The sequence below is a fragment of the Echinops telfairi genome, unplaced genomic scaffold (assembly GCF_000313985.2).
Source record: "Echinops telfairi isolate 266 unplaced genomic scaffold, ASM31398v2 ScPeMD7_4;HRSCAF=17, whole genome shotgun sequence".
Lineage (NCBI taxonomy): Eukaryota > Metazoa > Chordata > Mammalia > Afrosoricida > Tenrecidae > Echinops > Echinops telfairi.
In genome coordinates this window covers 4827307-4844210 of record NW_022103900.1, presented here as the reverse complement: position 1 = coordinate 4844210, position 16904 = coordinate 4827307, and the positions used below count along the sequence as shown (strand labels likewise).

The 16904-nt window shown below is 36.5% G+C and overlaps 1 protein-coding gene across 5 annotated transcripts in view; it reads left to right on the top strand.

Annotated features, from left to right (window-relative positions):
- Positions 1 to 16904, top strand: part of PPIG (peptidylprolyl isomerase G) — a 46113-nt gene that overhangs the window by 14477 nt on the left and 14732 nt on the right. For 3 of the 5 annotated variants that reach the window (XM_045298688.1, XM_045298682.1, XM_045298683.1), the window contains exons 2-9: positions 60 to 112; positions 260 to 337; positions 420 to 494; positions 851 to 958; positions 2560 to 2604; positions 3967 to 4054; positions 10974 to 11003; positions 11096 to 11235. In XM_045298688.1, the coding sequence (XP_045154623.1) occupies positions 277 to 337; positions 420 to 494; positions 851 to 958; positions 2560 to 2604; positions 3967 to 4054; positions 10974 to 11003; positions 11096 to 11235 (547 nt within the window). In that variant the 5' untranslated portion in view covers positions 60 to 112; positions 260 to 276. The remainder of the gene's footprint in view (positions 1 to 59; positions 113 to 259; positions 338 to 419; positions 495 to 850; positions 959 to 2559; positions 2605 to 3966; positions 4055 to 10973; positions 11004 to 11095; positions 11236 to 16904) is intronic. The other 2 variants (XM_004703759.2, XM_045298693.1) reach the window with 1 other exon arrangement.

The following is a 16904-nucleotide window of genomic DNA, read 5'->3' as shown; positions in this document are numbered from 1 at the left end:
GAATTTGAATGCTTTTCTTTTTAAAATACTTCTAATCAAAGACTATTTTCATTTTCTAGGCCCAGTAGGATTGGATCAGTTGTCCTTGATTTTTGTCTTTCTTACTTTAAAGGTAATCTACTTGGTGAGTTTACTAATGATAAAAACATAATATTTACTATTTTGGCTAGCACTCTATATTCGTTTGGTAAAATAGAAATTAAGTTTAATGGCTATGTAATTTTCTATAAATTTTAGTCTATCTACATTTTGTTCACAGATTGAAGTTTTGGAGCCATGGGAATAAAGGTCCCACGTCCTCGGTGTTTTTTTGATATTGCCATTAACAATCAACCTGGTAAGAGAATGTGCTCATTTAACACTTATCTGTAAGAATTTAACATTATAGAGGTTTAAACCAACTACCTTCTTTTTTTTAGCTGGAAGAGTTGTCTTTGAATTATTTTCTGATGTGTGCCCTAAAACATGCGAGAATTTTCGTTGTCTTTGTACAGGTTTGTTGATATTTTCATTTGCCCTGACATTGCTCCCATTTGTTCATGACTAGCTTTTATTTCTTAATATTCAGATAATTGAGTGTTAATAATCATTCTTAGAAATATTAGTTTTAATAGATTTTATCTGAGGTTAGTTTTTACGCATCCCATAAAAACATAGTTTGTAAATTATTATCATTTTTTAATTCCTGAGAGGAGTGAAAAGTATAGTTTGAAGGAGATTTTTTTTTTAAGGTGATTTCCCCCCGCCTCCCCCCCCAGGAGATTTTTTTTTATAGGACAAAATACCCATTAATTTTTTGCTTTACTGTTTCCTTCCTACTAAGTAGCCTATTCACTTTTATTTTCCACAGGTGAAAAGGGCACGGGGAAATCAACCCAGAAGCCATTGCATTATAAAAGTTGTCTTTTTCACAGAGTTGTCAAGGATTTCATGGTTCAAGGTGGTGACTTCAGTGAAGGTATGATGGATTTCAACAAAGCAAAGCTGTTTTCGTGCGGGTTTGTCCAGTTGTTGTCCAGTCGATTCTGACTCTTAACTTCAGGTGCCCTGGGTGATCTCCACCCCTAATCTTTGTTAAGCAGCTGAGTCCTTTAACCTTTACACCACCTAGTAACTTCATATATGTAATAATTCACACACACATTTGTATATAAACTTGTGTGTGTGTGTGTGTGTGTGTGTGTGTGAGAGAGAGAGAGAGAGAGAGAGACACACACACACCCTGGTGGTGCAGTGGTTAAATTTAGTTGCTAACTAACAAATCAATGGTCCTAACCCCCAAACCACTCAATGGGAGAGATGTGGTAGTCTGCTTCCATAAAGACTCAAGCCTTGGAAACCACATGGGGCTATTCTTAGGTCTGCTATGAGTCAGAATCAACTCAAGGACATTGAGTGGATTACTTTGTTAAATACCATGGTTTGTAAACTTAGGGAAGTTCCTGGAGACCTTAGTTCAGATCGCTTCCGAATATATATTCTTTCTGAATTTAATACACTCACATAAATAATGAGTGTAGTGTGTAATTAACATTGTACAGGTAAGAAACTAATACTTGGGGGTTCACAGAAAAGATCTTACAGCTTGTGTTTAGTGGGATATAGGTTATAAAGTGGGATTGTTTCATGTTGGTTCCAAGACTGTAAACCTTTATGCAAACAGTCTCATTTTTTCCTGTGGAACAGCTGGTGGGTTTGAACTACCAACCTTGTGATTACCAGCCCAACATCTATCACACAGTGCCACCAGGCCTCCTAGAGGTACTTAATTAAGACTATATATAAGAAAAAAGAATAGACCAAAAAGCTTTATTTTTGATTCCTGGATTCATTTCAGAAATGTATTTTCAATTAAAAAATAAAACACTTTATCTGGCAGGAAAAAGGATATGTGTTACAGCTTTTCATTGCTGGTAATACTTTCTACAATATAATTTTTACCCATTCTATTTTGTTATAAGAACATTGGAAGTGTTTTTATATGTGTATATGTATATTTTTATTGGCACCTAATCCACATATCATGTAGTTTAATTGTTCAATCATATCAAGAAGAATTGTACAATCTTTACCACAATCAATTTTAGAACATCCCCCCTCCCTCCCCATGATTAAATCACCTTTCAAAGGAGTTGTGTATCACTATCAGTTTTAGTGCTCCCTTCCCACTTCCTCTTTCATTGTTTACTTCTGGAATCTCTCCACCCTCCCTGTCAGCCACACCCCAGCCCTACATTCCCTACTGGAAGTGTATTTTTAAAGGCACTTTAGTTTTAGTAAAAGACTTATATATTCATCATTAGACTGAATGTTTTTTTCCTAACATATCTTATACGTTCCATCACATTCTTTATTATTGTCTCAGTGGGAAAACGTTTATTTGGTATCTTGTCAGTCTTGATAATAAATTATTTTATGAACTGCTATGATTGTTTGAGAATTTGTTGATTCAAAATAACTTTGAGTGCTTCCTTACTTTGTTAGAAGCATTTTGTTTAGGTAGCATCTTCAGGGAGCTGATTGGAGAATGCTAAGAGTCTACATTTTTTATATTCTTAGGAAATGGACGAGGAGGGGAATCTATTTATGGAGGATTTTTTGAAGGTAAAAGCGTATTCATTTAAATGATCTTTTGACTTCTATTTTATTTGTTTGGTTATTTTCTTATCCAGTAACATTGTTTATTAAATAGTATAGTAATATACAGCCACCTTAAACTAATCTAGAGGTTATTTTGTGAAAAATTTTATATTATACCACTTTTATAGAGATGGGACTTAGGATATTAGTGCATGCCATTATTTGAAGGATTACAGTGATCTATACTAAATTCTTAGAATTGTAACATAAGAACGTCCAGTAAAGGAGATTTAGTAGTAGTTTCTAGTAACTCTATGCAGTGTTGGTTTGTTTTAAAGGTTTTTTCTTTCCTTGTAAGTCTTTTAGTTTCCCCCTCAAAATTTTCCTTTTTCCTCTGAAATATTTTATTAATGTGAAAGAACATTGTAAAATTCTATACACATGTGAATATCAAGTTACTTTAATATTTTTCATTATTCATTTTTAGGACTAAATGAAGTTTAGTATCAATTTATAGTTGTATATTCTCACATTCTAATCCAAGATTAGACTAGATGGTAGGTCCTTCATAATAGGTGATGCTGTGGCAGAGGTGAAATTAATGACTGCAGCAGTACTGTCTGTGCTTCTCTGTACAGGCGGCTTCTATCGTTATCTGAAAATAGAAATAACCTGAATCTTGTCATAAACAAAGGTGGCATACAGTGAAGAGGCAGTTACTATTAAATTATATGGGAAAACTTCTTGAGCATTCCTAGACCGCAAAAAAATACCAAGTAGCTCATAAAGCTTACAAACAATACTGACATACTTTTCACAGCTACAATGCAAAGCTAAGGTGGTTTGATGCTGAGGGTAGTTGCTGGGGAAGGACTTGACAGTAGCTTCATTTTCATTTTTGCAACTTAACTGTGAAAGTCATTTTCAGATTTCTTTTGGTTAGGGAAAACAAGTATTAATATAGATCTTTCCTAAAAGTAAAGTGGTGTAAAGTGAAATTTTGAAAAGCCGCGCATAACTGTTCTCAGAATAATCCTATCTTAAATATCTTCTTTCTTTAAAGGAGGGCTTTTTTTGGTTATATATGTAAATAAGCAAATAAAGTCATTTCTAGAACCCATAAAGGACAAGTGGAAATGGGAAGAGAGTTGGTATACTGCTTGGGTTTTCTATAAGTATATAGCAAAGAAAAGAGAATTAGGAATAGTTTATCTAAAAAGTTAAGGGAAAATGGAGTAATGTTTGATTTTCTCTTCTTTTGTAGCCTAACTTTATTATCTAAATGTTATATGAACATTATAAGAACACATCAAATATGAAGAGGAGAGAATGAATTTTGGGGGAAATAATGCCTATAATGTAACCGAAAACTTTGCTTCTCTGTAGATGAGAGTTTTGCGGTTAAACACAACAAGGAATTCCTCTTGTCAATGGCCAACAGAGGGAAGGATACAAATGGTTCACAGTTCTTCATGTAAGTATTAGCATCTGGTGATTCAAAGTAGCCATTTCTGTGTCCCCTCAGTTCTCTGTATGCCTACCATTATTTCCTTTTGAATAGGGTAGGGATCAATAAACAGATAAAGAATTGTTTCTTTCTTTTCTAAGAATTGAAGGACCATGATGGTGGGACAGGAGGAAGGTGAAAGGAAACAGGAAAGATCTAGGAAGTATAGTTATGGATAGAAGTATAAACATAGGTGTGCACTCATATAAATATGTCAATTCATAAAAATAGAGGTATTGGCCTATGTACATATATTTATGTAGCAATATATTGAGGAAGTGGACGGCATTTGGGCCTCTGCTCAAGCCCAACCTCAACGCAAGAACACTTGGTTCTAACAACCTGACATTCTGTGATGTTTACCTTCTCTGGCAAAATCGCTGAATACAATGGGTGCATAAGCAAATGTGGTAAAGAAGCTGATAGTGCCCGGCTATCAAAAGATAAATCTTTTGGGATCTTAAAAGCTTGAAGTTAAACCCCAATGAAATGATTTTTTTAAAAGAATTGTTGAAGAAAGGAAAAAGAAAATTGTATAAAGGGGGTGAATAGTTGAAGTAGGAAGCTGAACTGAGCTGTTGTTGAATTTTCCTCTTCTATCTACAGAAGAATTGTGACCAAGTTTCCACTAGCTTATTTTTTATTGTTCTTTGTGGGTATGGGAGGAGCCCTATTGGTGCAGTGGTTAAAGAGCTTGATTGCTAATTGAGTGGTTGCTAGTTCAAACCCACCAGCCACCCCATAGGAGAAAAATGTGGCAGTCTATGTAATCATGGAAACTCTGGGGCACGACATCAAGACATTACATCTCCAGTTTATAGACCATGGCCTCCTCTTCTTTTGAGCCAGAACTAGATAGTGCTCGGGTATCGCTGTTGAATGATCCGCGCTGCTCACAATAGAAGGCTTGTAATAGAAAGGGAGAAAAATGTAGAACCACAACTTCAGATTCTGAAAGAATCCAGACTTACTGGAACCATTCATAGTGGCAGAATTCTTGATTGCTGTGGCACAGTCTTTTACACTATCCCCTGAAGTTATCTTTTAACTAAATATCAGGTTAGCTCAAAGTGAAGAATGCTCCACTCATTGTTGTACTCTTGAAAAATTATCTTAAAGGAATCAAATGCCCCACAGTTAACAAGCGTAGAGGAGAGAGGAAGCATTGGGGAGCAGTGAGACTAAGTTCATGGGAATGGACCAGTTAGAACAGAGTGAGGAGGATGTTTACATAATGTGAAGAATGTAACCATAGTCATTATGTAGAATTTGTATGAATGGGAACTTATGCTGTGTATGCTTTTATCCGAAATACAATAATGTTTCTTTTTAAAAGATAGAGCTTGGTCCCAGCAAAATCAAGAATATTCAACAGGAACACTCTTGTCTTTGCCATCTTTTAGTTGGGTTTTATTTTCTAGCATTACATTGTGAGAATCAGTTTGTTGTGAAGTTGTTATTTATGATGACTGGATTATAAGCAAGCAGTACAGCACTTAATGGTCCTGAGAGGAACACTTACACTACAAAGACTCCAAACTAGATTCATTGTCATGAAACCAGTTCAGATTCACAGCGAAACTGTGGGACAAAGTAGAAGTGCTCCTTTGGGTTTGGGGCTGTAAGTTTGTAGGAGAGCAGAAAGCCTGATATTTGTCTTACAGAGCTGCTTGCTGACCTTGCAGTTCCGTCTCAGCCTGTAATGGGCTCTCCCCCCATTACAAGAATAGTACCCACTAATGAAAGAGTATTTACTTGGATTAGAATTTTTTGTGTGATTTTCCTGATACATTTGAGACCTGTACGACTCTTTGTTTGCTTTGTTGTGTTTTTATGTTAGAGAACACAGTACCAACATGTTGATTGCAACTCATAGTGACCTCTTCAGGCTTTTTACCAGAGCGGGTAGCCTTCCTTGTGCCCTTGGAGCACCTGGTGGGTTTGAACTGTTGGTCTTGCAGTTCGCAGTCCAGCACTGGACCACCACCACCACCACCACCACCAGGTGTCTTAATAGGGTTTTACACGTTTAAAAAAAAAAGATACTCAAAAAATGTCACTTCCATCTGTCACTTTAGCTGTTTATCTCATTCCCATCCATCAGTGTTAAATAGCCAACCTCACTTGTGTACCGTGTATATTCAAGTATAAGCCAACCTGACCATCAGCTGAGGCACTTAATCTTAACCACAGAAACTGCATTGAAAATGTGCTGAAAAACTCGGCTTATACACGAGTATATACGATCTTGTATTTTTCTGTACTTTTTCAAACATGAAGCACATGCTCACACATCTTGTTTCTTGTTCTCCCGGGGCTCCCATATGCGCATCCAACAGCTTCTTAGGTTCTTTTCATGTCTTCTTCAGACGTGAACATTTTATTCTGTCTTTAAATTTGCTGAATCTTATGCTTGCCCAGATTAATTTTGTGAATTTTTAACTTCAGTTAATATCACTTTTAGTTCTCTGAAGATTTCGATTTGATTCATTTTAAAAATCTCTGTTGTTACTCTCATTTGCTCACACATTGGATTTCCTTTGGTTATGTGAGCATGTTTAATGCTGTCGTTTTGAAGTCTTTAGTGTACTAAACTCATTGGTCTTATTCATGAATGCGCCTGTCACTTTATCTTGTTCTTTTGAGTGAGTCATCTTTCATTCATTTATTTGTATATCTTGTGAGGTGTTTGTTGTTGGTTTTCCTGAAAACTGGATGTTTGATTATTCTAATATAACTCTGGAAAGCAAATCCCCGCCCCCCATGTTTCCTGTTTCATTTGCTTATGGTGTAGAGCCCACTAGTTCAGTAATGTCCTTTTATTGTCACTGAGGTTCTGTTTCTTGTAGTCCACTAGTGTTTTAACAGTTTTCCTCGATTATCGGGAGGTGGGAGGGAAACCATCCTTTCCACACTGCATGTTTACTCGGAGCACGCCTTTCCCAGTTATCCAAGCTTTCTTTTATTAAGCCTAGAGATCAGGCTGGGATACAAGCGTAGGGGCTTCTCAGTTATCTTCTGGGTTTCTCAGTTAGCTACGCTTGCTTTTAAATTCTTGATTTTGCACGTGCTTATGAATGCCTTGATTTCCCAAAGAAACGTTCCCTGGTTTTCCCCACTAGTCCTTAAATGTCTGCGCTCTACCTCAGGTACACTCTTCAGCCTGAGGCACTATAGATTGATAGTGTGGTGCTCTGGCAGTTCCTGCCCTTTTTCTGCCCTGTGTGATTTCTGAATTAGGCCAAACAGATGAGATTCTGTGTCAGCCATTCAGCTAGCCCCCAGACAGGTTAGAACAAATACTATAATTTTTTAGTTAGATTTGCCCTATCCCCACTAGAACCAAAGACCAAGTGTTTGTTTTTAAGACCCTCTCTTCCAGATTGCTGCTGAGCCAGACCATGGAGCACAGGCCAATAGAAAACAAAAATGTTCCCGTTTTGAAGTTGCCTTTTCCTTACTACAAAGTTCACTTTGTTGCTGTAAACTTGTTTCCCAAAGTGGGAAGTACTGGAATGTTCTAACCAAACTAAACTCACTGCCATTGAATCGATTCTGACTCATAGCCACCCTGGAGAACATGGTAGAATTGCCCCTGTGGGTTCTGATATTGTGACTCTTTATGGAATTCGAAAGCTTTATCTTTCTCCCTTAGAACGGCTGGTATTTCGTACTGACCTTCTGATTTGCAGCCTAGTTCATAACTACTGTGCCCCCGGGGCTCTGAAATGCTCCAGGGGGGCTATGAAAACACATATCCACACTTTATCCTGGGTTGCATGCTATAGCACAAAAGGTATTCCTTGCCGGGGGAGGTGCTGAGCAATTTGTTTTCCTGAAAAGGGCTGTAGGCCAGATAAGTTTGGGAATCTATACTGTAAGCCCTTGATGGGTTTTTGACATTGTAACAAATTTGGTTCTTGATAGTCTTAAACAGACTCCTTTTTCCCACTTGACATTGAGTTGATTCCAACTCAAGGTGACCGTGTGTCAGCATAGAACTGCACTCCCTGTGCAGTTTTCAGTGGTTGTGTCTTGTTGGAAATAATCACGAAGCCTTTCTTCTGATCGTGCCTCTGGGTAGATTTGAACCTCTAATCTTTCAGTTAGTATTTGTGGGTTTAACCATTTGCACCATCAGGTAACTCCTGCACTTCTTTCTGAGTATACCAAAAAATACAAACTCCTTGCCTTCAAGTTGATTCCAACTCCCAGTGACCCTACGGGTTCTGAGGCTTTATTTACGGGAGCAGAACAGCCTCATTTTTCTCCCAAGGAGTAGCTAGTAGGTTTGAACTGTCAACCCTGTGCTTACCCAACAGTGCCACAAGGGCTCCTTTCTCTTGATTATCACAATTTTCCTTTTAATGCAACAACTGTAGAATCTAAGGTGGTTCTACTATATAGGTAGTCCTCAACTTACGATAGGGTTCCATTCCAATGACTCTTTCATGAGGTGGTTTTGTAAATGTCTACTACATCTTTTTTTTCCTTCAGTTTTCATTATTAGTACCTTTTTGATATCTTTATAAATCTGATTTTTTACTTCTCCATGGAGGTTGGACGTATTGCATGTAAACTTAGATATATTTTAATAAGTATATATACATTAAAATGCACCAGTCATCATAAAAATTTGTAAATTATCAAGGGTTCGGGAGGGAGGGAGGGAGGGGTTCTGCTTCCAAGACCCGCCTATCTTCGCTAAAGTGGTTTAGCAAAGCACTCAGCATTTGCATCCATGTTTTCAACCACCCAAAGCCTGTAGTTTAGTTTAGAAAACTAAATTGATGCTGCAGTGTTTTGAACAGTGAATCATAAATTGAACATCTGAGCATGCTAACACCAGCAAATTGCATGCTACGACACTGTATGTGGGACATATTTCAGACAAGATGCATTTATAAAAAAACTAATGGCCTTAACTGTAATTCATCCTAATTTGAATATAAGTTGGGGCTATACTTGTATATGACTTTCAAGAAAACCTTTAAGACTGGCATCACTACAGACCTGTTTTGAAACTGCTGTACAGGATAATTCTAGAATGTAAGAACTCTGATTCATTTGTTAACCGTCTGCAGACGTTTTCTGTGTTGTGTGCACTGTGTTCTTTGCTGAGGGAAATTCTTTTATTCAAGAATCTATAGCAGAGGTGACCTTATGATAAATTTCCTTTTTAAAATAAATTTCTTATAAATTGTATTTCATAGAATTTAGAGTAGGCAATAGTAATATCTAACTAGGGTTTTGAAATGAGATTTTGTCATCTGTAAAATGAGAAGATTGAACTTTCTTTCTGAAGTGTCGTCTTTTAACATTTTTGACTGTAGAAAATATTCTTTGGACCTTAAAGAATGTGTAAGTATAAACATGGGCTTAAAAAAAGTTGTGTTTTAACCGAAAAGTGGATGAAAGGAGACGTCGGACAGGGCAAGATATGACAAAATACCCATTTATAAACTATCAAGGGCTCATGCGGGAGGGGGGAGCGGGGAGGGAGGGGAAAAATGAGGACCTAATGTCGGGGGTTTCAATGGAGAGAAAATGTTTTGAGAAACGATGTACAAATGCGCTTTACACAATTGATGTGTGTATGGATTGGGATAACAGTTGTATGAGCCCCTAATAAAATGTTAAAAAAAAAAAAAGTTGTGTTTTAATATTTCTTTGCTTCAGTTTATCTAGGTTCAAGTTACATATATGTAGTATAAATGTACTATATAGTGCAGACTTAGATTTTTACATTTTCTTTTGGAGGTGATTTTAGTAAGTTCAAGTAAGCAAGCAAAATTGCTACAGTGAGGAAACCGTCTATTTTAAATTAAGGTGAACTTAAAAATGCAGCTGTGTTTTGTGTGTTTGTGTGTGATTTAATCTAACCCTTAAATTAGATTAAATTATCTCCCTCTGCTAATTTTCCCTCCAACAGTTTTATTGGCCCTTCTTTGCCGAATTTTTAATGACTGTTTTAATAAGAATTAAAAACAACAACACCTTACACAATACCCACTTTTTAACCTATTGTACCAACTTGTCTCTGTGGTTACTCAAATAGCCAGCTGCCTTCAACTACATAGCCTCAAGATTGCTGTAGAAAAGAAGAACATAGATTTTTTTTTTAAACTGCTTCACTTTGCAGAAGTATTAAATATTTTTTTCCTTCAAAATTTTAATCCAGATCTCTTTCTTCAATGTGAAGTTTACTTTACAAATTCAAGCAGACAGGTAGACAAGTGACATTAACTGTAAAGCTTTTAGACAAGAGACTAAAGTACGAATCCTTTTAGTAAAGAAGATAAGTATATTATAACTTTGCTCAGTTGTGGCCATCTTTCCAGTTGGGGCCACATCTTTCCCAATAGATCTGAAACCTAGATTTTTTTAAATGGAAACATAGTTCCAGTTTTAATGTTCGCCAAATTAATTTTAAGATTTTAAGTACTATGTATACCGACTTTATTTCAATTCAGTGGGGCATGTCTTAAGGTTATAAGAATCTGGCCTGTAGCTTAACTATCTAAAATGTTCAGATTGAAAAACATTAATGATTTGATAAATTATACTGTGTCTATATAGTAGACTATTATATAGTCAATAAAATTCCAGTAATTTGCAATAAACATGAATAGATGTAAATAGCACCAAAATGTTAATTTTAGCCATGAGTGAATAGACATTTTTATAACCAGGCAAAAATTTTAAATTATATTATATTGAAGACATCTTGTATTCTGTTATTAATATACTATGATTGTCTTAACTTAAGATACCATGTCTTTTTGTTTGCATCTTTAATCCCAAGTAGTTTTTAAAATGTCCTCTTTTTAGAGATGCTAACTAATTTGTTTTTGTTTTTATTCTTCTCTCTGCGGACTTCTAAAAGAACAACTAAGCCTACTCCTCATTTAGATGGGTAGGTATTCTTTTATTTACCTTAGAACATACTTTTAAATTCATGTTAAAATAGGAATGCTTTATATAATTAATTTTACTTAATTCTGTTAGGCATCATGTTGTTTTTGGGCAAGTGATCTCTGGTCAAGAAGTTGTGAGAGAAATAGAAAACCAGAAAACAGATGCAGCTAGCAAACCATTTGCTGAAGTACGGATACTCAGTTGTGGAGAGCTAATTCCCAAATCTAAAGGTAAGAACAAACCAAGTACTTATTTCTGAGAATTTTATGCTCGAAAACCAGCTGAGCTTTCTATATAGTTAGCATGAAATTAACAGTATTGTAATGTAAATATGAGATTGACATGCTTCTACACTTATTTTTGTGGGTTTAAGTGTTTACTTAATTATATTTTGTTCATTTATCTTGAATCTGCTTGATTGTTCCTTTTTACTAATTTGTCTTCTGTTTCCACTTTGTTTTTAATTGTAATTGCATGGTACAGCAAACATTCTTCCAGGGAAAGAGGCAGTGAGGAGAGGGTGAAAATTGAAGAGGGGAATACATTCCCCTTCATCTATGGCTTAGATTCAGAAGCATCTAGCAAGTTTAAGAAACCTTTTTTACTTAGAACAAAAGTTAAATTGTGTAACATGATATTTAAATTGGCAAAATTTTTGTTTTCAGTAATATTTTAAGTGTGTATCTTGTTGTTTGGTGCCATGAAGTCATTCGACCCATAGTGATGACCCTGTGCACACAGAACAAAACACTTCCTGGTCATGTGCCACCCTCACAGTTGTTCCTATGTTTTTATATACTAGGGTGTACCCCCCCCCCCCAAGAAAAAAACCCAGTCCCCTCCCCCACCCAAAGCTATGTATTTCCATGTTTTTACAAAACAACCATATCACCTTCAAAGTACTCTCCATTACACTTAATGCTATGTCAAATCTGCGATTCCATTCTTGGAAACACTTGCCAGGCTCATCTGTTTGGGTCACTGTCCTTGCGGGTCCTTCTTCATTCTCGGAAACAAAAAGAAGTCACACACAGAGAGGTCAGCGTGGGGCAAGGAAGACATGCTGGGGTTGTTTTGGGGTTTTGTTTGTTTGTTTTTTGCCAAAAACTGGCGCACTGAGATGCGCCCCCTTAGGAAGTGTGTGCACAGGTGCATTTTCATGGTGGCAAAACCAGTCCCCCGTATGCCACAAATCGGGCCTTTTTGTTGCACACTACTTTGCACTTTTTTCATAGCCTCTAAATAGAAAGCTTGATTAACAGTCTGACTGGGTGGACAAACTCCAATACACTATCCCCCTCACATAAAAAAAAAATCTAATGAGCATCACCTTGATATTTGATTTCACTTGAGCGTTTGGGGGGCAAGGTGACAATGACATCTTGCACTGGCCAATTGATGTTTACTTTGGGGTTGTAAAAATAGCACCACGTCTCATTACCAGTATTGACCTTGGGAACAAAGCCTGGGTCGCTGTTCTTTCACAGCAAGGCATGTTTCCAGCCGACACTCTCTTTTGCTGGTCAATCAGAACCCAAGGCACAAGTTTTGCAGGGACCCTTCTCATTCCCAAATCTTCTGTTAAAATTCCCTGAACTTTAGGCCAGATAACTTTCCCATCTCTTCAATATTCCTTTGTCGGTCTTCAATCACAAGTGCATGAATTTTGTCAACATTTTTGTATATCAGAGCAAGGTTTGTCATCAATTGACATTTCACCTTTTTTGAAATGAAAAGACCACTCACACACTTGAGTGTTTCCATAGCACTGTCCTTGTAAGCTGCGTTTAACATCACAGCAATTTCTGTGGCATTTTTCCCAAGCAAGAAACAGAATTTCACAGCTGCATGCTGTTCTCTTAAATCGGCTATCAAAAAAAAGGTGATTCAAGCAAAACTTCTTTTATGAAAAAATTCACTGTAACCGGAGAACGTTCCCAAGTGATGCAACTGGATGCACTAACTCAGAACAAGTTGCTCTAGGTTTGCTTAGCAGGAAAAATGCATACTGTGAAAGCTCTGCCCTGTGGAGCTTTTTCCATTTTGGGGGGGAGGACCCCTCATAAAATAGGTCACTACTACCGTTTGTTAGCTATTGGGTTTGATACTCTAAAAGTAATGTATTATGATTACTTTCAAATCTGAGTAAGAAGCATAATAAAATATTTAACTTTTTCTACTAGCTTAGGAAATAATAATGTTATTTGTTTTGTTATGACTGATATCCCTGAAATATTATCTCCCATTTTATAGTTGAAACTAGTAAAGGAAGTTAAGTTATTCACTACATCAGGGGGCTCATCTACAAGGGGCGTTTTCTGACTTCTCCATCTAAAGACTCCAGAGCGAGAGCTTTCTTCGTTATGTGGCACGGACTCATTGAACCATAGATATCTAACGTCACTTTTAGAATTGTATCAAGTAAAACATTCTGTTCTGTTCTTTAGTAATACGTACGGTTTGTCTTTTTAATTTAACAAGTATCAAGATGGGCTGAAAGAAGGCAAAGTGATTATGCTTGTTTTTAATTTTCAGTCTCTGTGTTCTCTTTTGATCTGATCGTTTCAGGGGTTTTTTGCATGTCATATCAAATGCGTTGTCGATATATACTGTAGCACATATTGGATTGTTTGTATAACGACTTATTTGTGAGCCTGATTATGCATACCTTTATTTACTAATAAGTATGATGTGTGCTTTTTATTCTTGAAGTTTTGTAAAGAAGTAATGCTTAGTATCTTTGCTCTATAAATACAATCATTTATATCTTTTAAAATAGTTATTTATATTAATGTTTGTAAACCTCACACCTTAATCCTACTGGTATTCTTCAGAGTAACTAGAATGTTTTGAATTAGGCATTATTTCTCTCATATGCTCTAAGAAATTTCCAGTCTTTACATACACCCCCACCCCCCCATCACCCCCCACTTTAGTCCTTCACTTAATATTCATACTCAGAATGTTGTCAGTATGGATTTTATCACGCAACTCTGCAATCTTGTTTTACGCAGAGCTGTCATTTCCAGTTTTATAAATTTGATAGTCTCTTTACAAGAATTTTGAGGAGAGTCAAAAAGCCTTTTGTAACACTGGTGTTCCTCATCATTATATTCTAAAACCTTACGTGAGAGTTTTAACACCCCAGAGTAAGAAGAAATAAATACAGAAACTTTTTTCTTCTTTTTTTTTTAACTTCCTGAAAGAAAACAAAAAGACTTCTGAAGAAATCTGACTGCCTACACCCCCCACACTCCCCACACCCCCCTGTATATGGTCTTGGTGAGTCTGGGCATCATCTTGGGCCTTCTCCTGTCGGTATTGTGAGACTGGAAATACTGCCTTTTGTGGCTATTTAAGTGTGTCAGCGAAGCTTTGGGGTCTGGGAGAAAACCCTGCTAGCAGATGTAGAATGAACTGCTGGAGGCTGTGATTAATAACTGAATACCCTACAGAGAGTCTACAAAGGCCTGCTTAGGGACAAAAGAGAAGACAGAAAGAGACCATCAGAAAAGTACACCACGATCTTTATTAAGGAACTTTGCCATTTTTCAGGAGTTTGATGTGATCCTAAATTGTTCCATTTGTTAAAAGGAAGGCCCTGACCATCTTGGCTACAGCAACATGGAGACCCTGGTAGTAAATACACAGAAACAAGACTGAGTTGTAGTAATATGGCACCATTTAACCGAAAAGAAATTTTGCCAACTGTGGTGATAAACAAATTGCCCAGTAGAGGAAGCAGCTGGTGCATTTTACATTGGAGACAAATGAAGAACACCAGAGTTAGCTTTCTAGGATGACAGGTGACAGGCTCTGTTCCGGAAGTAAGAGAGTCCGTACTGATGTCACTTTTAGTGGAGAGTAGCGGGACGTTAAACTTAGAAATTGTTTCGAAGAAGAGACTAAAGATGACAGGAAATTGCATGGAGAAACAATACTGTTATTTCAGACCTTATTTTGAGTAGAGCCAAAAATTCATGCCTTTCAAGTTTATCGATTTCAATAAACAGCAACAGTTTCTTATATTATGTTTTTGTAAGTAACATGTTCTAGAGCTTTTGTGTTTGTTTTTAATCTTAATAACTGCAAGTAACTTCAATATTTATTGGCAATACACCCTTTAACTCCTTTAAAAAGGTTAGTAAACAGGATTGGAAGATTCTTTTATGTAGTGATAAGCAGACAATGTAATCTAACATAGATCAAAACTGTTATCCTTTGCAGGTCTTTTTCATCTGTTATGACTCTTGGCTTGTGTCGTTGTGCACGACCGAAGGGAACACTCCCTGTTGTTGCAGCCACTGTGTCATCCATCTCGTTGAGCGTCCACTTCTTTTTCACTGCCCTCCCCCCACCCCTCCCCAAGCATGATGTCCTCTAGGAACTGACAACCTGTCCTAAGTAAGACAAGTCTCTCCATCCTTGCCTTTAATGAGCACTCTTGTACTTCTTCCAAGACCGATTGATTGTAAAAGCTACTTTAAAATGAATTTTATGTAAGTAGTTAGGCAAGAAGTGGCATTTTTTTAGGGAATAGATTGAAAGTAATTGTTACCATCCTTGGAATGTTTACATTTTCTTAAGTTTTTTTATTTACTACATTGATTAGGTTCAGAATTTAGGAAGCATAGAGATGGTCAATGAAAGATCTCCTTTCTCTCTTCCATTTTGTGTGTGTGTACCAAAGTTTCCAGTGGCCACTTCCGTTCTTTCTTCCTGCTATTGGGAATAGTGCGGTAATGAACCTGGGTGTGCATGTACTGCTTAGGCCATGGCTTTTTTTTCTTTAGGATATTTGTGTATCATTCTTTAGTATGATTACAAACCATTCATTGATGTTGATGTACCAGTATTTGTGTAACTGGTTCTCCATTGGTGGTCATTATATTGCTTTCAATATATTCTTACAAACTGTGAAATGAATAATTTTGTCATTCCATTTGTTTGCAACCATTTATCATGTAGAGTAAACTTCTAGTAATGTAAGTACTAGACTATAGGGATCAAGCATTTGCACCATGGGTCTCTGCTATTCCCTCTGATACTCACATTGGATCATTTCTATTTATCTTTTAAATTTATTGATTCGTTTCCTCTGTCATTGCCATTCTGCTGGGGAATACATCCACTGAATTTTCATTTTAGTTAATGTATTTTTAGTTCTAAGTTTCCATTTCTGTTTTCTATTTTGGGGCTAAAGTTTGTTTTTTTTTCCACTTGGTTTAGGAGTCTTTATACCTGCTTAAAGCGCATTCAAAATGGTGTCTTAAATTCTTGTTAATCCGTTCAACCTCTGAGTCATCTTATGATTGTCTTTTCTCATTTAAGTTGTGATTTCCTTGATGATGGGTAGTTTGTTATGAGCCTGGGTTCTATTTAAAATTTGTATTTTCGTGGGCTGTCATTTTATTTAGGTTCGTTGTGTGGCCTGGCTTGTGTAGGCTGTGGTACCAATGGTGATACTGTTTTCAGACCCCTTGCTGTGCTGCTGTGGTTTGCACAGCAAACCAATCTGAAAAGCTCAAACCTTTTTCCATATTAATTATGATTAGTTTTATTTGACAATTGCAAGTTTTTCACCTTGTCTAAAAAATCCTTCCTTTTTAAAAATCCAGAATCTACTCACCCTTAAAGGAGATTTTGTTTATAAGCCATGCTTACCCTTTGTTAAGTACAGATATAATCATTACTTTCTTCTACCCTAATTTTAAATCATAATTGAAGAGAGCTTCAAAAAATTCCTGGAAAAATGGAATGAAACGATAATGGCCATGGATGCAATTTGGAGTATGTTACATTGAGTGAGGTTAAGTCAAGCACAAGAGGACAAATATTGTTTGAGGCCACTGTTATTTATTTATTCCTTTTTAATCAAGAAAAGGTTTTCTTTTCTTTT